Source organism: Electrona antarctica, assembly GCF_951216825.1.
Source record: "Electrona antarctica genome assembly, chromosome: 3".
NCBI classification, from domain to species: domain Eukaryota; kingdom Metazoa; phylum Chordata; class Actinopteri; order Myctophiformes; family Myctophidae; genus Electrona; species Electrona antarctica.
The window spans coordinates 56,774,469-56,802,102 of record NC_136808.1 but is presented as its reverse complement, the minus strand read 5'-3'; the positions used below and the strand labels follow the sequence as shown (position 1 = coordinate 56,802,102).

The 27,634-nt window shown below is 47.0% G+C and overlaps 1 protein-coding gene across 1 annotated transcript in view; it reads left to right on the top strand.

Annotated features, from left to right (window-relative positions):
• The window catches only part of myo5aa (myosin VAa), a 183,838-nt gene that overhangs the window by 61,397 nt on the left and 94,807 nt on the right, over nucleotides 1–27,634 (top strand). The window contains exons 6-12 of the mRNA XM_079497485.1: nucleotides 2,282–2,425; nucleotides 4,358–4,439; nucleotides 13,450–13,557; nucleotides 19,617–19,723; nucleotides 21,267–21,532; nucleotides 24,099–24,180; nucleotides 25,457–25,597. Coding sequence (XP_079353611.1) covers nucleotides 2,282–2,425; nucleotides 4,358–4,439; nucleotides 13,450–13,557; nucleotides 19,617–19,723; nucleotides 21,267–21,532; nucleotides 24,099–24,180; nucleotides 25,457–25,597 — 930 coding nt within the window. The remainder of the gene's footprint in view (nucleotides 1–2,281; nucleotides 2,426–4,357; nucleotides 4,440–13,449; nucleotides 13,558–19,616; nucleotides 19,724–21,266; nucleotides 21,533–24,098; nucleotides 24,181–25,456; nucleotides 25,598–27,634) is intronic.

Sequence of the window (27,634 nt, the reverse complement as noted above, 5' to 3'; positions counted from 1 at the left end):
GGGGTGAGAGAGGAGAAGGGGGGGTGAGAGAGGAGAAGGGGGGGTGAGAGAGGAGAAGGGGGGTGAGAGAGGAGAAGGGGGGGTGAGAGAGGAGAAGGGGGTGTGAGAGAGAAACTCCAAGATGAGAGGGAGAGGATAAAGGAGGAGTGAAAGACAGGATATGAAATGACAGCAGGAGAGGGGAAGAAATAAGACAAGGTTGGAGAGGAGGAGAGGAGAAGGGGGGGTGAGGAGGAGAGGAGAGGAGGAGAGGAGAGGAGAAGGGGGGGTGAGAGAGGAGAGGAGAGGAGAGGAGAGGAGAGGAGAGGAGAGGAGAGGAGAGGAGAGGAGAGGAGAGGAGAGGAGGAGAGGAGAGGAGAGGAGAGGAGGAGAGGGGGTGAGAGAGGAGAGGAGAGGAGAGGAGAGGAGAGGAGGAGAGGAGGAGAGGGGGTGAGAGAGGAGAGGAGAGGAGGAGAGGGGGTGAGAGAGGAGAGGAGAGGAGAGGAGGAGAGGAGGAGAGGAGGAGAGGGGGTGAGAGAGGAGAGGAGAGGAGAGGAGGAGAGGAGAGGAGGAGAGGAGAGGAGGAGAGGGGGTGAGAGAGGAGAGGAGAGGAGAGGAGAGGAGGAGAGGAGGAGAGGGGGTGAGAGAGGAGAGGAGAGGAGGAGAGGGGGTGAGAGAGGAGAGGAGAGGAGAGGAGAGGAGGAGAGGAGGAGAGGGGGTGAGAGAGGAGAGGAGAGGAGAGGAGAGAGAGGAGGAGAGGGGGTGAGAGAGGAGAGGAGAGGAGGAGAGGAGAGGAGAGGAGGAGAGGGGGTGAGAGAGGAGAGGAGAGGAGAGGAGAGGAGAGGAGAGGAGGAGAGGGGGTGAGAGAGGAGAGGAGAGGAGAGGAGAGGAGAGGAGAGGAGAGGAGAGGAGGAGAGGGGGTGAGAGAGGAGAGGAGAGGAGAGGAGAGGAGAGGAGAGGAGAGGAGAGGAGGAGAGGGGGTGAGAGAGGAGAGGAGAGGAGAGGAGAGGAGAGGCTCGTTTCAAAGCTTAACAATTGCTCCAATGAGATGAAAGCTTTTCTCTTAAAGTTTTTAACTCAACTGGCCAATCAGCACTCAGCAGAGCATCAGCAGGCAAGCACTCGGCAGACAGATTTTCCAAGCAGCTGGGACTTCATCCTGTTCTGATCATACCCTAATCCAGTGGTTCTCAAGCGATTATGTCAAGGATGCCCAAATTAATATCTGTATTTGGCAGAGATGTTTTACCAGCTGCTGTGGAAGCACAGCTGGTCAATGTTCTCTCACTTGCTGTAGTTGAGACCTATGTTTCTTGCTGTAGTTGAGACCTATGTTTCTCATTGGCTGACAACCAGATTCTTTTGTTTATTTCTTCATGAAAGTCCCTTTTCTTTTTTTTTGTGCTTTTTTGGGAATATCTTTTGAAAATGTTTTTAAATTATAATAATAATTAAAAACAAAATATAAGAGACAAAATAAAGGGACCCATACAAATGTGTCCGTGACCCATAAATGAGACTCCCGACCCAGTGCCGTAAAGAACAGGCCTGCAACAGATTCATATGGGTTCACATCCATGTCAGAGCCATGCGGGCCTCGCCTCGTCCTACTTCTCTGTCTAATTAAACGGCAGCAATATGCTTAAAACACACACACACACACACACACACACACACACACACACACACACACACACACACACACACACACACACACACACGCGCTGTGCATTGTTGTGCACTGACCTTGTCAAGCCCTGACCCATAGTGTGAGAGCCACTAGCTTTGTCCTATAGACAGAGGGTTGTTCTAATGTCTATAGGACATACATAGGTTCTATGTATGGCCTTTTATCCAAAGTTTGTTATCTCATATGAGCACTTCGAGGGCCAGTCTGAATAAAAAGTAGTGTATGAATCCATGTATTGTGTTCATTTTTTAGCAGGGAATGGAAGCCCTACCCCTGCTGGTACTGTATTACAGTGATTCTCAAACCATTTAGGCCTGACCTCAAAATTAAAAAAAAATCTTCTAAATCCTCCAGTTTTCTGAAATAAATATTTTCACGATTTTTCAAAAATAGCAGACCTACAAGCTCGTAGGCCACTCGGTGGGCGGGCGCTATGAGCTTGTAGTTCTGCTATTTAATAGCTAAATTATAACATAATGTTTAAAACACCAAAAGGGGTTCCCGCCCAAAACCACCTCGAGGCCCCCCAAATTGTATTGTTTGTTTGAATGCCAAATGAGTCAAATCAAAATATCAGTTGATGATGAAACTTCCATGTCATTCTCTCATCAGGCCATCGGGAACGCCAAGACCACTCGGAACGACAACAGCAGTCGCTTCGGCAAATACATCGAGATCGGCTTCGACAATCGCTACCGCATCATCGGGGCCAACATGAGGACATATCTGCTGGAGAAGTCGAGAGTCGTCTTTCAGGTTAGCAGCACAGCATGTAAAACAGGCATGCGAATGCACGCACGCACGCACGCACGCACGCACGCACGCACGCACGCACGCACGCACGCACGCACGCACGCACGCACGCACACACACACACACTGTGCTTGTAACTTTCTGCTATTTCTGTCTCTATTATCAATCTATCATCTAGTCGCTATAGAGCAGTTAACAGTTCGACATCAATGCAGTTCAGTTCCTTAAAAACAAGGATTTTCCAGTTGTTCAACAAAACACCAAACGAGGAAGCAACTTCTCTTTCTGTCCTTGGGGTTTCCCCACAGAGACTAAAGAATGTACGGTGTTATGAGAACTTATATAAGCATACAGTTGAAGTAGCAAGTAGCTGTCAATCCAACTCGGGTCCACTTGAGACCAGAGGAACTAATTATATAGCACCTTTAGTTTATCCAAGGCGCTTTACATAGATTGCATTACATTCACCCATTCATACATGCACACACATTCACCCATTCATACATGCACAGTTGCACACACATGCACCCATTCACCCACACACATTCACCCATTCATACATGCACACACATTCATATGATGGCGGAGGAAACCATGCAAGGCACCAACCTGCACATCGGGAGCATTTAGGGGTTCAGACTCTTGCTCAAGGACACTTCGACATTAACTCTGGGGGAGCCCGGGATCGAACTGGGAACCTCATGGTTCCCATACAGCTGCTCTACAGGCCACTCTACCCCTGATCCACTGCCACCCCTAACTAAGCAGTGTAGAGGAGACCCAAAGTACCCAAACCCTACTTAAATCTTATCTTAACCCAAGAAGGGTTACAAAACTTTGGTTGTGCCAACTGCTGTGGACATTTTAAATAAAACAATGTTTAAATTAGTTCACCACCTGATCCCCACAGCCCATGATCACTGTTGCTGTGTTATGTGAATGCATTTTATATAGTACTTTAATGCATTTGTGTATTTTAATATGTAATGTTTTATTGTTGTAAACTGACTGCCGGTGTGCCAAAGACACATTTCCATTGTATGTAAATTGAATGGAAAATAAAGTTTTCTTTATCTTTATTGTAAGAAAAATGAGTGAAATTCATTTTTGTACAAACTCACATCATTTGTAGTTTTCAGGACAGCGAAGAATAGACATCGAAAATAGAAATAACAAGAAAAACTGCTCAAATATTAAAACATCTCAGATAAGAGTAGAATTTCATATGATGAAGTATGACGTTTGGAATCGGATATGAGTAGTACAGCAACAAACTGAAATCCAAACCAAGTCTTATACAAGTCTTCACACAACCTGCTGCTCAGTTAACTACATTCCTCTCTTTTATTTCCTTTCCATTTCTTGTTCTCCTTGTTTCTTTCTTCCGTGTGTGGGTGTGTGTGTGTGTGTGTGTGTGTGTGTGTGTGTGTGTGTGTGTGTGGGGGGGGGGGGGGTGTTTACTTTCTAATGGAGCCAGTAGCGCAGTCTACACACGTGCGTGCGTGCGTGCGTGCACACACACACACACACACACACACACACACACACACACACACACACACACACACACACACACACCCTGCCACAGACGGAACTCTGCTAAGGAATGAGGATATAGTACAAACTGTGCCAACATTTCCTCTAACATTCCATGCATGCTTGGCTCTAACATGCAACATGCACCTGTTAAATATAAAATATTGAAAATAAAACTTGACTCTTTTTGAAATCCGCATACTGTGAGTCAGCATCAATAACTGTGTGTGTGTGTGTGTGTGTGTGTGTGTGTGTGTGTGTGTGTGTGTGTGTGTGTGTGTGTGTGTGTGTGTGTGTGTGTGTGTGTGTGTGTGTGTGTGTGTGTGTGTGTGTGTGTGTGTGTGTGTGTGTGTGTGTGTGTGTGTGTGTGTGTGTGTGTGTGTGTGTGTTTGCTTTCAGGCGGATGAGGAAAGAAATTACCATATCTTTTATCAGCTGTGTGCTTCATCTCATCTGCCGGAGTTCAAACCTCTGAAACTGAGTAAGACACACACACACACGCACGCATCACGCATGTGTGCAGGGGTGTGTGCACACACACACCCCTGCACTTTAATACCAACCTCTAACCTTAGGCTACACACCTAACTCTAAACGAACCCTAGTCATTAATACTAAACCCTAAAAATAAATACTAAACCTAAAAAATAACAAATAAATCTTTGCTCTCCAGGATTTGTGTGTGTGTTCTGAATACTAATACACACAAACGGCTGTTTATGTGGTTGTGGTCTTTTGGAATGAACAAACACTTTGACTGTTAATTCACGGCATCAAAAATGAACCAGTCTCTGAAACGCATTCTATAATTACTGAAATATATTACTGAAATAAATAAATGGAGGTCAACCACGATTGCCTCATTTCCGATTTTTTTTTATCATCACTCACTAGCATTGCTCTATATGTTCTGACTGTTCCTAAACGCCACTAACCACTTTCAAACTGGCTTTCAATTTTGGGTACGTCATTATACTGTAGGCAAGTTTTCTATAGGCAATGTTATAGTATATAGAGCTTAAAGCTGCTATAAGCAATAATATGTCAAAATTTTAATGACCTTTTTATTTTTTATTTTTTTGGTATTCAGACAGCCAGCAATGGGTAGAACTACAAAAAAATGTAGTCTCTGTGACACATCTAGGGGCCGCAATCTGCATTCAAAGATGTTCCTAGAAGCTTTGTCATTGGTCGAAAAAAACCCGGGAAGCAGACAGGCAAATCGACCAATGACAAAGCTTCTAGGAAAATCTTTGAATGCAGATTGCGGCCCTTAGATGTGTCACAGAGACTAAATATGCGTTTTACCCATTGCTGGCTGTCCAAATAAATAACAAGGTCATTCAAATTTTGACATATTATTGCTTATAGCAGCTTTAATGGCCCTGTAATTATACTGTAGGTGAAACCTTCCCCCAAACCTCCAGAAAATGTAAAACTTTTCAAATCGTGGAAAGACACACAACACGTTGCACCTGGTCGCGTCGTGATCTTGTAGATTGGCTTTTCGCCGGCGTGCGGCAAAGTGTATAGAAGGGTTTAAGTGGTTTGATGCAGCACATAGTTGTCATCTGGTTCAGATCAGCCGTTGGACGGTAGGTAGCATGGCCATGTGGTATCTATCTGTATGGTGTAGGTAGGTAGGTAGGTAGGTAGGACGGTAGGTAGCATGGCCATGTGGTATCTATCTGTATGGTGTAGGTAGGTAGGTAGGTAGGACGGTAGGTAGCATGGCCATGTGGTATCTATCTGTATGGTGTAGGTAGGTAGGTAGGTAGGTAGGTAGGTAGGTAGGACGGTAGGTAGCATGGCCATGTGGTATCTATCTGTATGGTGTAGGTAGGTAGGTAGGTAGGTAGGACGGTAGGTAGCATGGCCATGTGGTATCTATCTGTATGGTGTAGGTAGGTAGGTAGGTAGGTAGGACGGTAGGTAGCATGGCCATGTGGTATCTATCTGTATGGTGTAGGTAGGTAGGTAGGTAGGTAGGACGGTAGGTAGCATGGCCATGTGGTATCTATCTGTATGGTGTAGGTAGGTAGGTAGGTAGGTAGGACGGTAGGTAGCATGGCCATGTGGTATCTATCTGTATGGTGTAGGTAGGTAGGTAGGTAGGACGGTAGGTAGCATGGCCATGTGGTATCTATCTGTATGGTGTAGGTAGGTAGGTAGGTAGGTAGGACGGTAGGTAGCATGGCCATGTGGTATCTATCTGTATGGTGTAGGTAGGTAGGTAGGTAGGACGGTAGGTAGCATGGCCATGTGGTATCTATCTGTATGGTGTAGGTAGGTAGGTAGGTAGGACGGTAGGTAGCATGGCCATGTGGTATCTATCTGTATGGTGTAGGTAGGTAGGTAGGTAGGTAGGTAGGTAGGTAGGTAGGTAGGATGGTAGGTAGCATGGCCATGTGGTATCTATCTGTATGGTGTAGGTAGGTAGGACGGTAGGTAGGTAGGACGGTAGGTAGCATGGCCATGTGGTATCTATCTGTATGGTGTAGGTAGGTAGGTAGGTAGGTAGGTAGGTAGGTAGGTAGGTAGGATGGTAGGTAGCATGGCCATGTGGTATCTATCTGTATGGTGTAGGTAGGTAGGACGGTAGGTAGGTAGGACGGTAGGTAGCATGGCCATGTGGTATCTATCTGTATGGTGTAGGTAGGTAGGTAGGTAGGTAGGTAGGTAGGTAGGTAGGTAGGATGGTAGGTAGCATGGCCATGTGGTATCTATCTGTATGGTGTAGGTAGGTAGGACGGTAGGTAGCATGGCCATGTGGTATCTATCTGTATGGTGTAGGTAGGTAGGACGGTAGGTAGCATGGCCATGTGGTATCTATCTGTATGGTGTAGGTAGGTAGGTAGGTAGGTAGGACGGACGCTAGGTAGCATGCCCATGTGGTATCTATCTGTATGGTGTAGGTAGGTAGGACGGTAGGTAGGTAGGACGGTAGGTAGGTAGGACGGTAGGTAGGTAGGACGGTAGGTAGCATGGCCATGTGGTATCTATCTGTATGGTGTAGGTAGGTAGGTAGGTAGGTAGGACGGACGGTAGGTAGCATGCCCATGTGGTATCTATCTGTATGGTGTAGGTAGGTAGGACGGTAGGTAGGTAGGACGGTAGGTAGCATGCCCATGTGGTATCTATCTGTATGGTGTGACCGCTAGGGCTGGCTGTCACCATAATTAAATCCTAATTGTCATACCAATCATTTCGATGTATGGTTTAATTGTGTTTTTGGCACATTGGAACACATACATGTATATGACATTTCTCTTTGACTTTTGTAAACAAAAATTGTCACAAGGAAGATTTTGACAAATAACGGAAACCTACGCAGAAACGATTGACAATGATCGGTACCTATAATCAAGATAAATACTAGTACAATGGCCAAAACAGGTCAAGCATTTAATAATTTTATACTTTGTAAAAAAAATAGGGGGAAAAAGGCTATCTACAAGCTCACAACAGATGAATTCATACAGGTGAACGGAAACTATTCTGACAATTAGGCAGAATAATTGCCATTACTGTATGTCAAATAATTAAGGTCACTATGTAATAATTGTGCCAGACCTTAACCCATTCAGGCCTGACGTCGAGAAAAAAAAAAAAAAAGTTTTCTAAATCATGACAATTTTCTGAAAGATTTGAGGCACATTTTAACGATTTAAAAAAAATAGCAGACCTACAAGTTCATAGCGCGCCACTCGGTGGCGCGCTATGAACTTGTAGATCTGCTATTTTTCATTAGCTAAATTATAGTATAATGTTTAAAACACCAAAAGGGGTTCCCGCCCAAAATGGGTTAAGGCCTAGTGAGTGCAGAATAGATAGAGAGCATTGTGAAGGACATGTGTTCATGAAGCCAGGCAGGCACGCTGGGGCTCCACCTCGCCTCAAGATGCGTTCATGAAGCCAGCCAGGCACGCTGGGGCTCCACCTCGCCTCAAGATGCGTTCATGAAGCCAGCCAGGCACGCTGGGGCTCCACCTCGCCTCAAGATGCGTTCATGAAGCCAGCCAGGCACGCTGGGGCTCCACCTCGCCTCAAGATGCGTTCATGAAGCCAGCCAGGCACGCTGGGGCTCCACCTCGCCTCAAGATGCGTTCATGAAGCCAGCCAGGCACGCTGGGGCTCCACCTCGCCTCAAGATGCGTTCATGAAGCCAGGCAGGCACGCTGGGGCTCCACCTCGCCTCAAGATGCGTTCATGAAGCCAGGCAGGCACGCTGGGGCTCCACCTCGCCTCAAGATGGGTTCATGAAGCCAGCCAGGCACGCTGGGGCTCCACCTCGCCTCAAGATGCGTTCATGAAGCCAGGCAGGCACGCTGGGGCTCCACCTCGCCTCAAGATGCGTTCATGAAGCCAGCCAGGCACGCTGGGGCTCCACCTCGCCTCAAGATGCGTTCATGAAGCCAGCCAGGCACGCTGGGGCTCCACCTCGCCTCAAGATGCGTTCATGAAGCCAGCCAGGCACGCTGGGGCTCCACCTCGCCTCAAGATGCGTTCATGAAGCCAGCCAGGCACGCTGGGGCTCCACCTCGCCTCAAGATGCGTTCATGAAGCCAGGCAGGCACGCTGGGGCTCCACCTCGCCTCAAGATGCGTTCATGAAGCCAGGCAGGCACGCTGGGGCTCCACCTCGCCTCAAGATGGGTTCATGAAGCCAGCCAGGCACGCTGGGGCTCCACCTCGCCTCAAGATGCGTTCATGAAGCCAGGCAGGCACGCTGGGGCTCCACCTCGCCTCAAGATGCGTTCATGAAGCCAGCCAGGCACGCTGGGGCTCCACCTCGCCTCAAGATGCGTTCATGAAGCCAGCCAGGCACGCTGGGGCTCCACCTCGCCTCAAGATGCGTTCATGAAGCCAGCCAGGCACGCTGGGGCTCCACCTCGCCTCAAGATGCGTTCATGAAGCCAGCCAGGCACGCTGGGGCTCCACCTCGCCTCCAGCCAAGCTCAATCTGCTCCGGTGCATCTCAGGAGCAGGAAGACGACTAGGAGGTGCATCTCAGGAGCAGGAAGACGACTAGGAGGTGCATCTCAGGAGCAGGAAGACGACTAGGAGGTGCATCTCAGGAGCAGGACGACTAGGAGGTGCATCTCAGGAGCAGGACGACTAGGAGGTGCATCTCAGGAGCAGGAAGACGACTAGGAGGTGCATCTCAGGAGCAGGACGACTAGGAGGTGCATCTCAGGAGCAGGACGACTAGGAGGTGCATCTCAGGAGCAGGACGACTAGGAGGAGAGTAGAATATCGTTGCCGTCGTGTGCAAACTCCGTGTTGTCCAAAACGTTTCGATCTTGTGGATGTGCTACTTTTGATGCTTTTGTGTGTCTCTGTAGTATGGTGTGTAGTAAAGGTGCTATTTTACGAAAAAACACAAAAAAGTAAAAATGTGGAGATATGAGGTTTCTGCCAGACAGCGATGATGAAGGAAAAAGGAACTGCTGCAGGACATTTATCAATACATCTTCACGTCGAAACGTTGTCACGTAACTTTTGCCTGTGAATTCAAGGTAATACAAATGAGTTTTCTCCATTGCCTTCTCCTTCATGCACTATAGAGCATCGCAGTCCCGCCCCCTACCAGGGCCCAGTCCCGCCCCCTACCAGGGTCCAGTCCCGCCCCCTGCCAGGGCCCAGTCCCGCCCCCTACCAGGGCCCAGTCCCGCCCCCTACCAGGGCCCAGGAAATGATTCTCCGTTCATTTTCCTCATAGACATTTCAGAAAGTATTTATTTAAAGACGTTTACGCCGCGGACAAAGCCAACTCTTGTCGGGACAAATCATGACAACAAACACAATTTTTCGGGCCAAACAAAGAATTAGAAAGTAGAAAAAAACGGCAGGTTACAACACTTTTTTTGTTGTTTTTCTTCTATGTAATTATTTGTTTGGTCCAAAATATTGTGTGTGTTGTCATGATTTGTCACGACTCGAGTTGGCTTCGTACGACGCTTAAAAGGTCTTTAAATAAATACTTTTTGAAATGTCTATGGGAAAAATGCATTGTGATTCATTTCCTGGGCCTGGCGTCGTCATGAAAGGGGGCGGGACTGCGACGCTCTATACAGACAGTCATCTAGACAGTGCGCCGTGTCACTGGCGACCCACTGTGTATGTGTGTGTGTGTGTGTGTGTGTGTGTGTGTGTGTGTGTGTGTGTGCACCTGCTCATTACACTCAACGTCATGTTGCACACACACACACACACACACACACACACACACACACACACACACACACACACACACACACACACACACACACACACACTACTGGCACTACCACTCATTGGCTCACAGTTGGCATGTGCATTTTCTCATGCACTCTCAATCTCTCTCCCATTATCTCTCTCTTGCGTTCTCAATCAATCTCTCTCTCTCTCAATCTCTCTATATCTCTCAAACACACTCATGCACGCGCGCACACACACACACACACACACACACACACACACACACACACACACACACAGTCACACACACACACACACACAGTCACACACACACACAGTCACACACACACACACACACACACACACACACACACACACACAGTCACACACACACACACAGTCACACACACACACACAGTCACACACACACACACACACACACACACACACACACACACACACACACACAGTCACACACACACACACACACACACACACACACACACACACACACACACAGTCACACACACACACACACACAGTCACACACACACACACAGTCACACACACACACACACACACACACACACACACACAGTCACACACACACACACACACACACACACACACAGTCACACACACACACAGTCACACACACACACACACACACACACACACACACACACACACACACACACAGTCACACACACACACACACAGTCACACACACACACACACACACACACACACACACACACACACACACAGTCACACACACACACGCACACACACACACACACACACAGCACGCCACTGTTGCCTCTCTCTCACTCCCTGCTTACTTCCTGGCTCAGTAAATGGAGGGGTTGTCACGGTAATATCAGGGCCTCTTGTTGCCGGGAAACTGGCGCTGCATTAATTGTGTGTATACAGACTGTGTAAAGGAGTTGGTTGTTGGCAGTTTGGAGGTCAGTGTGTGTGAGACACAAGCCTCTGCTTTAGTTCACCCTGCAATCTAATGACTTGGAGCCCTCATCAAGGCAGCTGCGCGTGTGTGTGGGTGTCCACCTACAGCACTGATTCTTCAGTTCAGTTCAGTTTTTATTTATTGCCAGCTGTTTTGGACAACAGAGTGCATAGCAATTACCATGCAGATAAGGCACAATCACCAGGGAAACAAGGAAAGTCCAAGGCACACATTGTCAAGTCCATTTGACATTAGAAAATGTCCAAGATGCTGGAAAGGGAGAAGCATGATGCTTATCGAGCCCTACCCCTGGCTCATTTAGCAATAAATTGATAATGATAATGATAATAATAATGATGAATACAATAAGTTGTCAAAATACTTAAATATGATATATTTGCACACAGCATTCATACAGCATACCCTCCCATATGACCCTCGCTCTCTTTCACGCACACTCAACAATTATCTCTCTCTCATGTGAGAGTCAAGATAGCAAAGAGCTATACAAGTGTCCCCGTGGAATGCGTGGCACACGTCTCATGAACGTATAATAATTATAATAATAATTTCGTTTTTTCATGTCATATGAAAGCGGGGAATCATAGCTTCAAATTGACATATTGGTTGTTCAGTTTGACCCACCAGTTTTGGAGATATGGCTTATAGAGTAATGTCTTGCAGAGAAACAGCGAGTTGAGAAAACAGGCTTGAAAGGTTCACTTCTGTGGTCTCTAACATTACACCTAGCTACATGTTTGGGCATTTATTTCATATTTACATGTCGATAAATGCCCAGACACTTATTTCAGACATGCTCTAGTATGTGAAGAGTCTGCCTGTGCTATTATCTCATTTTGGGAAAAAAAAAAAAAAAAAAGTTTTTCTCCTCTGGTGAAAAGCTGTAATTTGCGCGATGGCAGGCTCTCAGTCAAATCTGGTCACATATTATAAATATAATAAATGCACCAAGTCTCTGTGTGTATGTCTGTAATCCACATAACTCGGAAACCGTTCGCCCCACCGACGTGTTCAAATTGGACACATGCGTTCCACACCCCCACAGGGAGTGCAGTGCCCGGTGTCGTTCCACACCCCCACAGGGAGTGCAGTGCCCGGTGTCAAGACCGCTGGATCGCCGGTTGGCCAGAACCATGCAGCACAAAAGCCTCTGCCCGGGCTCCGGACAGCTGGGCCCAAATCCAGACCACCCCTAGATCTCCATATATGGAGCTGGCCTGTTCTGACGTCACAATGCTGTTCTGACATGGGTCCGACCACCCCCGGGTCCGACCACCCCCGGGTCCGACCACCCCCGGGTCCGACCACCCCCGGGCACTGAACTCCCTGCGGGGGTGTGGAACGTGTGTGTCGAATTTGAAGTCGGTGGGGCGAACGGTTCTCGAGTTACACGCATTACAGACGTACAGACAGACGGAGACGTGGTGCATTTATAGATGGATATGATACAATTCTCAACCTGTATAGGCCTGTCACCATTACTACATAATCGCCTAATCGCAATTATTTTCCATAATCGTTTCCACGTTGAGAACGGTTCACACATTTGAAACATTTACAGAAATAGTGGAAATGGCAGATCTACAAGCTCACAGCGCGTCGTGCTGCATGTGACCTTTAAACCCTAATGCATCATACGACGACCAGCAAAAAAAAAAAAATCTGATCTACAAGCTCATAATGTCGCAGACCTCACAATGCGATGTGTTGTAAACTTATAGATCTACTATTTTCAAAAGGAAATTGCCGTATAATGACATGCTCAGAATGGGGACTCCAGGCTAAATGTAGTTAAGCTGTTTTTATTTTTTGTCAAATGTTCTAACCATGGAATGAGATTAGATTATTGTTTTAATGCTTTTCTTTTGTAACCCCAATCACTATGATCTGAATTCTAAACCCCATCTGCTGCTGTAGTGCTGCGTGCGTGCGTGCGTGTGTGCGTGCGTGCGTGCGTGCGTGCGTGCGTATCATTGTCCAGTGGACTCAGAAAACCCCCGGTTAGATAGATAGATGAAAAGAAAACACAGGAACATAATCTCTCTCTTTTTGCATAAATGGATTGGGCAGTGGAGCTCAACCAGGGGTCCTTGAGGCCTGCAACTCTGAGAGTGTATACAAATTACAGGTCTGCAACTCAGAGTGTACAAATGGACCCTTCTGGGTCCATTTGGTGCCATTTGTTTTCACTCAAGAGTGAAATTAAAAGGTTAGAGAACCACTGGGATAGGTCATGAGTGGCATTCACCGCTAGGTTACAGGGTTAGGTTCCCTCCAAGTTAAAATGTGTGCCCCCCTCTCCTCCTCCTCCTCCTCCTCCTCAGGTCACGCCAACGACTTCTTGTTCACCAAGCAGGGCCGGAGTCCTGTCATCGAAGGAGTGAATGACACCCAGGAACTCTGTACCACCCGCCATGCCTTCAGTCTGCTGGGTAACACACGCACACACACACACACACACACACACACACACACACACACACACACACACACACACACACATGCAAAGCTATTTTTCATCTACATGACTACAAGAATAAAGATGGTGATCTTGGGGCAGTAAAGAGTAAAGACATTGGCAGGATAATCCAGCTCAGTGGCCTTGTGTTTTTTGAGTGTCTGCCCTGAGTTTGGGAGGTCGGGAGTCATAGAGAAGACCAAAGACAAATGGGACCCAATGGACCTTTTTGAAACCAGCTCCTCGCCACTCCCCCTACACACTTCCACTCGGTTTGAGCATAGATATATAAACAATAGAGACGGCACCGGAATGCCCCTCCCATCCGGTGCTGTCTCTATTATTTATATATCTATGCTCAAACCGAGTGGAAGTGTGTAGGGTGAGTGGCGAGGAGCTGGTTTCAAAAAGGAGGGAATGCCTCCCTGCTGCAGTCAGCAGCAAGGGTTGTATTGGAGGTGTGTCCCTGCGACAGTCATACTGTACTAGCGTCATGTCCAGGTGATCAAGCTGCCTCACGCTACAGAAACAAGAGATAGGCTACTTACTATTGGCCTGATATGTATTGTGATCACTCTCTCTCTCTCTCTCTCTCACACACACACGCACACGCACATGCACACACAAATTTAGGTGGTACAAGATGTTGTACCATTCGATAAACATCAGATGGACCACTTTAAAAGCTTTTAAAAGCAGATATCTTGTATTAAGTAATCTAAAATACTACCTGTAATGTCTTTTATTGTACATAATTTATTGTTATTGATTATATTGGGACATTATGACCTAAGTGATCTTTCTGTCTGTTGTGTTGACAGTCAATAAGACATTGATCAATCATTGGTGATCAATGATGACGAGTGTTAATGATCATGTTATTGTGTGTACAATGTGTTACTGTATACTCTTGTTCTGTTTGATAGTTGTATGATATTTATAACTGTGAAATGTGGGAATAGCTTTGCAGCAAAACATAGCACCAACAAATCTAAATAAAATATTTTAACCATTTGAATCCTAGAATCCCTATTCTGGGGGAAACAATCTGCCAAAAATGTCTGATTTCCATCAACAATGTTTCAACGCACCACAATTTGAGCGTGTTCGGTCGGCTAATTTTGCCAAAGAGATTTGGGGGTGGAAACAGCAGACCAAGTTCAGAGCCAACCTATAAGTATAGAGGGTTTAAGTCTAAGTAGTTAGTCAAAATAGAATGGTAATACAACTTAAAACAAGAATGACACGCGTATCATTAACTGCCAGGTGAAACAAGCACTCTCCGTTGTGCATCTGTCCCTTTTTTTTTTCTTCTTTTTTTTTACGTGTATGTTAACCTCGCGGCCGTTGTTTGCTTTCGTTTCCGACGTTCTTTTGTTGGTTCAATCACTGTGTTTAGTTTTGGCTTTCTTGTAGCTCCGTTAGCTCATAACATGAGCCGCTGTGGCTCCTCGCTGTGGCTCCTCGCTGTGGCTCCTCGCTGTGGCTCCTCGCTGTGGCGTTGCAGTGGCTCCTCGCTGTGGCTCCTCGCTGTGGCTCCTTGCTGTGGCTCCTCGCTGTGGCTCCTTGCTGTGGCTCCTCGCTGTGGCTCCTCGCTGTGGCGTTGCAGTGTGGGAGGAGCAGACTTCCGCGTTACGTTGTGCCAGGCAGAGTGTAGAGTAGGAGAGTATAGCGACACGCTTTGATCTCGCCGCAAAGCGGGTGCCTTATGGGCTATAGTTCCAAACATTGCTCCTATGGCTGGAAGTTGGAACTATCACATTGAGAGCACTTCCGCATTCCATTGTTACAATGGGAGTCAACACTAGTGTCGCCACTCTCTTACTAGATTACTCTGGTGCCAGGTCTTAGGAGGCAGCCAATCATGACTAGGTCGCTACTACGCGATTGGCTGGCGGTTTTTCAGAGTATGGAGTCAGACTCCCATTGGCTTAGGCGGCGTTTCAGAATATTGGGTCAGACTCCCTTTGGCTTAGGGGCAGCCAATCATGACTAGGTCGCTATTAAAAATGGAGCTGTTATATGCCAGGTGTTCACCTGGCAAAAAATACGTTAACTGGGGATATTTGATAGGTGTGTTGTGAAGCTTTTGAGTCACTAGCCAACCAGCCAGTAGACAGATGATTCACTAGCCAACCAGCCAGTAGACAGATGATTCACTAGCCAACCAGCCAGTAGACAGATGAGTCACTAGCCAACCAGCCAGTAGACAGATGATTCACTAGCCAACCAGCCAGTAGACAGATGAGTCACTAGCCAACCAGCCAGTAGACAGATGAGGCACTAGCCAACCAGCCAGTAGACAGATGAGTCACTAGCCAACCAGCCAGTAGACAGATGAGTCACTAGCCAACCAGCCAGTAGACAGATGAGTCACTAGCCAACCAGCCGGTAGACAGATGATTCACTAGCCAACCAGCCAGTAGACAGATGATTCACTAGCCAACCAGCCAGTAGACAGATGATTCACTAGCCAACCAGCCAGTAGACAGATGATTCACTAGCCAACCAGCCAGTAGACAGATGAGTCACTAGCCAACCAGCCAGTAGACAGATGATTCACTAGCCAACCAGCCGGTAGACAGATGATTCACTAGCCAACCAGCCAGTAGACAGATGATTCACTAGCCAACCAGCCAGTAGACAGATGATTCACTAGCCAACCAGCCAGTAGACAGATGATTCACTAGCCAACCAGCCAGTAGACAGATGATTCACTAGCCAACCAGCCAGTAGACAGATGATTCACTAGCCAACCAGCCAGTAGACAGATGATTCACTAGCCAACCAGCCAGTAGACAGATGAGTCACTAGCCAACCAGCCAGTAGACAGATGAGTCACTAGCCAACCAGCCAGTAGACAGATGAGTCACTAGCCAACCAGCCAGTAGACAGATGATTCACTAGCCAGCCAGCCAGTAGACAGATGAGTCACTAGCCAACCAGCCAGTAGACAGATGAGTCACTAGCCAACCAGCCAGTAGACAGATGAGTCACTAGCCAACCAGCCAGTAGACAGATGAGTCACTAGCCAACCAGCCAGTAGACAGATGAGTCACTAGCCAACCAGCCAGTAGACAGATGAGTCACTAGCCAACCAGCCAGTAGACAGATGATTCACTAGCCAACCAGCCAGTAGACAGATGATTCACTAGCCAACCAGCCAGTAGACAGATGATTCACTAGCCAACCAGCCAGTAGACAGATGATTCACTAGCCAACCAGCCAGTAGACAGATGATTCACTAGTCAACCAGCCAGTAGACGGATGATTCACTAGCCAACCAGCCAGTAGACAGATGAGTCACTAGCCAACCAGCCAGTAGACAGATGATTCACTAGCCAACCAGCCAGTAGACAGATGATTCACTAGCCAACCAGCCAGTAGACAGATGATTCACTAGCCAACCAGCCAGTAGACAGATGATTCACTAGCCAACCAGCCAGTAGACAGATGATTCACTAGCCAACCAGCCAGTAGACAGATGAGTCACTAGCCAACCAGCCAGTAGACAGATGATTCACTAGCCAACCAGCCAGTAGACAGATGATTCACTAGCCAACCAGCCAGTAGACAGATGATTCACTAGCCAACCAGCCAGTAGACAGATGATTCACTAGCCAACCAGCCAGTAGACAGATGAGTCACTAGCCAACCAGCCAGTAGACAGATGATTCACTAGCCAACCAGCCAGTAGACAGATGAGTCACTAGCCAACCAGCCAGTAGACAGATGATTCACTAGCCAACCAGCCAGTAGACAGATGAGTCACTAGCCAACCAGCCAGTAGACAGATGATTCACTAGCCAACCAGCCAGTAGACAGATGAGTCACTAGCCAACCAGCCAGTAGACAGATGAGTCACTAGCCAACCAGCCAGTAGACAGATGAGTCACTAGCCAACCAGCCAGTAGACAGATGAGTCACTAGCCAACCAGCCAGTAGACAGATGATTCACTAGCCAACCAGCCAGTAGACGGATGATTCACTAGCCAACCAGCAAAGTAGACAGATGATTCACTAGCCAACCAGCCAGTAGACAGATGAGTCACTAGCCAACCAGCCAGTAGACAGATGATTCACTAGCCAACCAGCCAGTAGACAGATGATTCACTAGCCAACCAGCCAGTAGACAGATGATTCACTAGCCAACCAGCCAGTAGACAGACTAGCCAACCAGCCAGTAGACAGATGATTCACTAGCCAACCAGCCAGTAGACAGATGATTCACTAGCCAACCAGCCAGTAGACAGATGATTCACTAGCCAACCAGCCAGTAGACAGATGATTCACTAGCCAACCAGCCAGTAGACAGATGATTCACTAGCCAACCAGCCAGTAGACAGATGATTCACTAGCCAACCAGCCAGTAGACAGATGATTCACTAGCCAACCAGCCAGTAGACAGATGATTCACTAGCCAACCAGCCAGTAGACAGATGATTCACTAGCCAACCAGCCAGTAGACAGATGATTCACTAGCCAACCAGCCAGTAGACAGATGATTCACTAGCCAACCAGCCAGTAGACAGATGAGTCACTAGCCAACCAGCCAGTAGACAGATGATTCACTAGCCAACCAGCCAGTAGACAGATGATTCACTAGCCAACCAGCCAGTAGACAGATGAGTCACTAGCCAACCAGCCAGTAGACAGATGATTCACTAGCCAACCAGCCAGTAGACAGATGAGTCACTAGCCAACCAGCCAGTAGACAGATGATTCACTAGCCAACCAGCCAGTAGACAGATGAGTCACTAGCCAACCAGCCAGTAGACAGATGAGTCACTAGCCAACCAGCCAGTAGACAGATGATTCACTAGCCAACCAGCCAGTAGACAGATGAGTCACTAGCCAACCAGCCAGTAGACAGATGAGTCACTAGCCAACCAGCCAGTAGACAGATGAGTCACTAGCCAACCAGCCAGTAGACAGATGAGTCACTAGCCAACCAGCCAGTAGACAGATGATTCACTAGCCAACCAGCCAGTAGACGGATGATTCACTAGCCAACCAGCCAGTAGACAGATGAGTCACTAGCCAACCAGCCAGTAGACAGATGATTCACTAGCCAACCAGCCAGTAGACAGATGATTCACTAGCCAACCAGCCAGTAGACAGATGATTCACTAGCCAACCAGCCAGTAAACAGATGAGTCACTAGCCAACCAGCCAGTAGACAGATGATTCACTAGCCAACCAGCCAGTAGACAGATGAGTCACTAGCCAACCAGCCAGTAGACAGTTGATTCACTAGCCAACCAGCCAGTAGACAGATGATTCACTAGCCAACCAGCCAGTAGACAGATGATTCACTAGCCAACCAGCCAGTAGACAGATGAGTCACTAGCCAACCAGCCAGTAGACAGATGAGTCACTAGCCAACCAGCCAGTAGACAGATGAGTCACTAGCCAACCAGCCAGTAGACAGATGAGTCACTAGCCAACCAGCCAGTAGACAGATGAGTCACTAGCCAACCAGCCAGTAGACAGATGATTCACTAGCCAACCAGCCAGTAGACAGATGAGTCACTAGCCAACCAGCCAGTAGACAGATGAGTCACTAGCCAACCAGCCAGTAGACAGATGAGTCACTAGCCAACCAGCCAGTAGACAGATGTGAACAGTTAAACTGTTTAATTGCGTCAAGCTTTGTACAGCATGAATGAGTGGTTTGTTTGCCGTCGGCAGTGCTAGAAGTTCTTATGTCACCTGACTACAGTCAAGCAGCTGTTCCACTCAAGTCATTCCTTTCCTGTGTAGACTATATGGAGACGATGTGTGTATTTGTTTGTGTATTTATTTTTATTTTTAACGTAGTAGAATTGAAGGAACGAATGAATGAAATGTAAATGTGACGTGTACACAGTTGTATTCCCACTCCAGCCCAGTGCCCCAGCACAGGGGCTCAAAAACGTATAACAACGTATAAAATTGTCTCAACAACAAAGAACGAGTTCAACTGGGATTGTACCTGCACATCATGTACTGTGTGTGTGCGTGTGCGTGTGCGTGTGTGTGTGCGTTGCGCAGGTATCAGTGAGTCCAACCAGATGGGGTTGTTTCAGGTCCTGGCTGCCATCCTCCATCTTGGCAACGTGGACATCAAGGACAGAGATTCAGACAGCAGCACCATCCCTGTGAGGACACGTACACACACACACACATCATACACTAGCTGTGAGGACACGTGCACACACTCACACATCATACACTAGCTGTGAGGACACGTGTACACACACACACACACACACACACACACATCATACACTAGCTGTGAGGACACGTGTACACACACACACACACACACACACACACACACACACATCATACACTAGCTGTGAGGACACGTGTACACACACACACACACACACACACACACACACACACACACTCACACATCATACACTTAGCGTTTTAACACAGTCACTACCCCCAGGTGCCCAACGTACCTGGGGTTATGGGTACCCCACCTACCCCCAGGTGCCCAACGTACCTGGGGTTATGGGTACCCCACCTACCCCCAGGTGCCCAACGTACCTGGGGTTATGGGTACCCCACCTACCCCCAGGTGCCCAACGTACCTGGGGTTATGGGTACCCCACCTACCCCCAGGTGCCCAACGTACCTGGGGTTATGGGTACCCCACCTACCCCCAGGTGCCCAACGTACCTGGGGTTATGGGTACCCCACCTACCCCCAGGTGCCCAACGTACCTGGGGTTATGGGTACCCCACCTACCCCCAGGTGCCCAACGTACCTGGGGTTATAGGTACCCCACCTACCCCCAGGTCCCAACGTACCTGGGGTTATGGGTACCCCACCTACCCCCAGGTGCCCAACGTACCTGGGGTTATGGGTACCCCACCTACCCCCAGGTGCCCAACGTACCTGGGGTTATAGGTACCCCACCTACCCCCAGGTGCCCAACGTACCTGGGGTTATGGGTACCCCACCTACCCCCAGGTGCCCAACGTACCTGGGGTTATAGGTACCCCACCTACCCCCAGGTGCCCAACGTACCTGGGGTTATGGGTACCCCACCTACCCCCAGGTGCCCAACATACCTGGGGTTATGGGTACCCCACCTACCCCCAGGTGCCCAACATACCTGGGGTTATGGGTACCCCACCTACCCCATGTTTAGCTTGCTACCCCCAGGTGCCCAACGTACCTGGGGTTATGGGTACCCCACCTACCCCATGTTTAGCTTGCTACCCCCAGGTGCCCAACGTACCTGGGGTTATGGGTACCCCATCATGTTTAGCTTGCTACCCCCAGGTGCCCAACGTACCTGGGGTTATGGGTACCCCACCTACCCCATGTTTAGCTTGCTACCCCCAGGTGCCCAACGTACCTGGGGTTATGGGTACCCCATCATGTTTAGCATCCCATTCTAATAGAGGTCTAGAATGGGATCCTATGGGGAGACACGAGTCCCCTCTTTATTTATGGAGGTTTTTCCACAGAGAGGGGAGGGGCTCTGTGGAAAAACCTCCATAAATAAAGTGGGGACTCGGGCCAACATGTGTATGGTAACAATTATGGTAAGATTAGTGGAACTGGAGGTATGTTAGAATGGCCATACAAAGCACGTTTTCTTAAATCGTTCTGACATTTAAAAGAGAATTCTGACGGTGGACGTTAATAACCAGATCCTTCCCCCCCTGTCTGCGTCATCAGCCAAACAACATGCACCTGACGGCGTTCTGTGAGCTGGTGGGCGTGTCCTACCAGGACATGTCTCATTGGCTGTGCCACAGGAAACTGAAGACGGCCACGGAGACGTACATAAAGACCATCCCGCGCCTGCAGGCCACCAACTCGCGCGACGCTCTGGCCAAGCACGTCTACGCCAAGCTGTTCAGCTGGATCGTGGAGCACATCAACAGGGCCCTGATCACCAGCGTCAAGCAGCACTCCTTCATCGGAGTCCTCGACATCTATGGGTGTGTGTATTAGGGCATTCAATTCTAGTCATTTTTACTAGTTGACTAGTTGCCTAGTTTACTAGTCGACTAGTTGTTTAACTACCTAGTATGTAAAAAATTAAATAAATAAAAAAAAAAAATATTTGTACATTGAAAAACTGTGTACATGGTGACTATAACTATAATCTACCTGATCTTGAGGCCTACAAAATCGGGAAAAAAATAAAAAAAATAAACTTTTTTTTTTTCTTATCAACTAGTCGACTAGTTTACTAGTCGACTAGTAAATCCACTAGTCGACCTTGTTGGTACTAGTTGACTAGTTGATAAGAAAAAGAAAAAAAAAAGTTTATTTTTATTTTTTCCCTGATTAGTTGCTTAATGCCCTAGTGTGTATTACTTTACTGTACTGCTCCTTTTTATATCCATCTATAAATGCACCAAGTCTCTGTACGTACGTTAATCCACGCAACTCGAGAACAGTTCGCCCCACCAACTTCAAATTCGACACATGCGTTCCACACCTACCCCCACAGTAGCCTGATTATCAGACTGTAGCTTTCTTGAAGCTTCAGTCTGACATTGTCTCCTGTCTGAGCGATTTCAAGGGGGAGGGGATTAGAATTTCCCTCAACCAGTAGCCATTGGTGTTGTTTTTCCCTCCTTCCTCTGTGTGTTGCGCTGCGTGATGACGCTGAAAACGGGACTCGGCGCTGATTGGTTGTTCGTTAGACCCACCCCCACCACCGATTCTCATTGGATAATACATTTTTGTACCGAAGAAATTATAGGTTCACAGAGCAACACCAGACCAAGAGACGCAGTCCACTCAGAGAGTGGGCGGGGTCTTTGGGCTGGATCCAGGCTACCCCCACAGGGAGTGTACTGCCCGGGCTCTGGACAGGGCCCCCTGCCCATGGTCCATACAGTATATGGAGCTGGTCTGTTCCGACATCACAACACTCTGCCTGACACAGAACTCCATATATAGGAATAAAGGGACACAGAGAGACACATACAGACATCTCCATATATGGGCATAAAAGGGACACAGACAGATGGGTGGAACGGATACTCTCATTTCCGGTTGTCCAAAACCAGCTCAAAAGCCTCTTATATCTGCCCCGGGCTCTGGACCTGATCACTCCTACACTATATCTCCATATGGATCTGGCCTGTTCTGACATCACAACACGGGCACCGCTCTAGTTACTAAAAGAAACAATTTAAATAGTGAGAATGGCTGACTCTCCGTTGTGAGTTTGTAGATGGTCTATTTTCACTAGTTGTGTGCGTCACTTGTGTAACGACCTTTTATGGAGTCTAGAGGCTAAGGAGTAACATACGGTACCACAAACACAGGTAACAGGTTACTGAATTAATAATAAGGTATAATAAAGTATATAATGCATAATAAAGTCGAGGTTACAGAAACTTAATAGAAATGTTAATAGGGAAAGCGTATATCGTCGGGGGGGCCAATGCCAAACATGCACAACAAACAAAACTCCACCTTACCTGAAAAGGAATAGAGTTAAGCTACAGCAACCCAAACAATCTAAACCGCCCTTATTAAACATAAACAATGTAAAAAATAAAGAGAGATAATTAAATTAAATGTCAGCACACCCCTACCAAGCTTCCCTCGTCTTTTCCTTAAACATTAAGTATTAAAGTTACCATAAGCACCAAGCATATGGCATGGGAGTGTAGCCTACACTACAGACTCAGAAAACATGCAGGAATGAATGCTATAGCTACAAAACAGGGTCCAGCACATGGAGGTTGGCAAAAGGACTGGTGTCCACACACCGTGTGTGACTGCGTGTGACTGCGTGCGATTAGCTGTTATGGACTTCAGTTAAAGTCCTTTACCCGGTGGTCTGTGTTTGTGACCTGTCATTTCCATCTGTCATGTCCTGATTGCAGCTGTACGAAAAGCTTGAATTATCCTCTTTCTATCTGCAAAGTTTTTGTTTCATAAAAATCCACCATAGAAACGTTACGAGCTACTTTCTGTCAAGAAATGCCCTGCATTTGATTATTTTTCCAAGTGTCAGAGTTTGGAAGTGCTTGTTTTCAATAACACAGCATTTTGCTGCCTCCTGCATTATGTGACATTTAGAAACGGGTGGTACGCAGGACGGTTGAGTGATTTCCAACGAGCGCTTCCAAACTCCAACACTCCATGCTGCTCAATGTTTTGCCACTCAGTCTAGATGAGGGGGGCGTGTCCTGATGGGAAAATCATGCATGTGCATATACTCTCTATTGTATGTGCAAAGGCCACCTGGCAGTACACATAATTGTGATTGTAGAAACTTAAGTGGACTAAAGGGAAAGTGATACAACAACACAGCCTGGCGTACAGTATGTGGATGTGGGTGTCATGTTCATGTCAGGGATGTGAACACAATAGTTCTGGTAAACTCAGTAAACGGTGGCAGTGACACCCTACAATAGTTCTGGTAAACTCAGTAAACAGTGACAGTGACACCCTACAAGAGGAGTGGCAACAGCTTGTTGACGCTTCATTGTTTATTCTCTCCATCCTTTCTTTCTCTTCCTCCCTCCTTCCTGACAGGTTCGAGACGTTTGAGATCAACAGCTTTGAGCAGTTCTGTATCAATTACGCCAATGAGAAACTCCAGCAACAGTTTAACATGGTGAGGTGTGTGTGTGTGTGTGTGTGTGTGTGTGTGTGTGTGTGTGTGTGTGTGTGTGTGTGTGTGTGTGTGTGTGTGTGTGTGTGTGTGTGTGTGTGTGTGTGTGTGTGTGTGTGTGTGTGTGTGTGTGTGTGTGTGTGTGTGTGTGTGTGTGTGTGTGTGTGTGTGTGTGTGTGAGTGTTCTCAAACCTTTTCATGTGAAGGACCCCCAAAATCAGTGCCAGGGGCCTACAGAAGCAAAAGTTGGAGTTAAACATGTTCGCATTAAAAGATTTGCACAAACTTCTGCATTAAAAAAAAAATGCAGATCTACAAGCTCATAGCGCAGCGCGAAGTGACACTCATATATCTGCTTTTTTGTAATAGTATTAAATACGGTTAAAGTGGTTAAAACGATTGTGACACTATATTTACACATTTTGCTGGTACCCCCACTTTTAGAACCAATGGAGTGTACCACAGCATATTGGTTTCAGCTGTCATTAAAGTCTAAAGCTGCTCTAGACCAGGGGTTCTCAACCCGTGGGTCGCGACCCCTCGGGGGGTCGCCAAATTATTTTGGGGGGTCCCCAAAAAATAAAGAAATACAAAATAAAATATATATTTTTTTTTTGCAACTGAATGGCTGGAAAATGGAAATGAAGAGTTTACATATAGTACACAGTACATGCATACACCTTCCCTAATGATTATATCTGGTATATTTATGGTGTATTGTCTATATTATTAAGGTTATTGTAGCAGTCAATTTATATTGGGGGTCAGGAGGGGGCGGGGCGGGGGTCCCGAGACATTGCCAAAGCATTTTTGGGGGTCCCCGGCCAAAAACGTTGAGAACCCCTGCTCTAGACGAATGCTCTGATTATATCAGAGAGATAATGTGTTACGTGTTTGGTCAGTATTGAAAATGTTTAGGTATCTTCTCTTAATGTGCATCATAATGGCTTTCATCATTACATTTCGGAGTGGGGCTGCACAGTACGTACGTCATTGGAGAACATCTACATGTATTTACCTTGAGCAAATGTAACTAATTCTGTCAAATAAGCAAGTATGGATGCAATTTGCAATGCGTTGTGATGCCGTAATGTTGCATACATAAATAGCTAACCGTGTGTGTGTGTGTGTGTGTGTGTGTGTGTGTGTGTGTGTGTGTGTGTGTGTGTGTGTGTGTGTGTGTGTGTGTGTGTGTGTGTGTGTGTGTGTGTGTGTGTGTGTGTGTGTGTGTGTGTGTGTGTGTGTGTGTGTGTGTGTGTGTGTGTGTGTCTGTGTGTAGCATGTGTTTAAGCTGGAGCAGGAAGAGTACATGAGGGAGCAGATTCCGTGGACTCTGATAGATTTCTACGACAACCAGCCCTGCATCAACCTGATCGAGGCCAAGATGGGCATCCTGGACCTGCTAGATGAAGAGTGCAAGGTTACCTTTATTGATACTTTTACATGAACATGACATTATTAGGTTACATTTGTAAAAATGAAAAAAATCTTAAAAATGATCTAAAATAGCAGATACAGGTAATTTTGCTGCTGCTTTGTATTGTACTACATTTATTATGTACAATTTTTGAAAATAAATAAACATTTGAATTATAAAAAAATAAAGTGTAAAATAGCGCTTAAAGTAGCTGTAAGCTAAAAAGAAAGAAAAAAAGAAAGGTCATTCAAATTTTGAATGACCTTTCTTTTTTTTGTATTCAGACAGTCAGCAATGGGTAAAACACTCCCAAAGGAGTCTCTGTGACACATCTAGGGGCCGCAATCTGCATTCAAAGATTTTCCTAGAAGCTTTGTCATTGGTCGATTTGCCTGTCTACTCCCTGATTGGTTAGTCATTTCTGCAGGGTTTTTTTCGACCAATGGCAAAGCTTCTAGGAAAATCTTTGAATGCGAGAGCGTTTCAGAGCGTTTAACCCATTGCTGGCTGTCTAATTTAAAGAAATGTGCTTCTCGATTATTTGACTGAAAGAATCTTGAAAAAGGCATCGATAGCATAGTCACCAAGAAGATAATAGATAGTTGAAACCCTAAACCATTGCTGTTGCTTTACTAACAAAAGTCACTATCTAGTAAGGAGGAATCTAAGACATGCGTGTGCGTGTGCCCGTGCAGTGACCTGCATGGGCCAGATGGAGCAGCAGTGTGTATGTGGGTTGTGAGTGTGTGTGTGGTGGAAAATGTGCATTGGAGTCAGTGAGTCCATCTGTTCATGTACGCCTCCTTGCTGCTTCAACAGTCTGCCTGTTACTGCCTCCTACCACACTGCAGCAACACAACATGTACAACACAGTAAACACACCCACACCATCATCATGTACGCCTCCTTGCTGCTTCAACAGTCTACCTGTTACTGCCTCCTACCACACTGCAGCAACACAACATGTACAACACAGTAAACACACCCACACCATCATCATGTACCCCTCCTTGCTGTTTCAACAGTCTACCTGTTACTGCCTCCTACCACACTGCAGCAACACAACATGTACAACACAGTAAACACACCCTACCTGTTACTGCCTCCTACCACACTGCAGCAACACAACATGTACAACACAGTAAACACACCCTACCTGTTACTGCCTCCTACCACACTGCAGCAACACAACATGTACAACACAGTAAACACACCCTACCTGTTACTGCCTCCTACCACACTGCAGCAACACAACATGTACAACACAGTAAACAGTCTACCTGTTACTGCCTCCTACCACACTGCAGCAACACAACATGTACAACACAGTAAACAGTCTACCTGTTACTGCCTCCTACCACACTGCAGCAACACAACATGTACAACACAGTAAACACACCCACACCATCATCCACATTGATTAAATCAGTGGTTTTCAACCCACTTCATCTTGATATGATTATTTATTTGGCAGAGCCACGGAGCACCATTTGATGACATTTAGCCTCTCAGACTCAAAACAAAGGAATGTTTTTGTTGTCGTTGGATATGATTTTGTCTACACGGACCACTGGTTGAAAACCACTGGATTAAATGACTGCGTTATGGCTTGGCAGGTCTTTCTATTTGTTTTGCCTTGGTGAACAACATGTGGTGGACAACATGGGCGACTGTGGCTCAGGAGGTAGAGCAGGTCGTCCAATGATCCATGGGTCGGCGGTTCGAATCCTGGCTCCTCCTGTCTACATGTCGAAGTGTCCTTGGGCAAGACACTGAACCCCAAATTGCTCCCGATGTGCTGGTTGGTACCTTGCATGGTTTCCGCCGCAATCGGTGTATGAATGTGTGTGTGAATGGGTGAATGTAATGCACAATCTATGTAAAGCGCCTTGGATAAAGGCGCTATATAAATGCACCATTTACCATTTATGTAATCTACTAGTTCCTGTACGCGTGGTGAAGTTAGACACTTTCGGCATTACGTACTGTAGTTCTTTACCAGGCTTTATTTCTTGATGTGAGATGAGAACCGTGAACGAG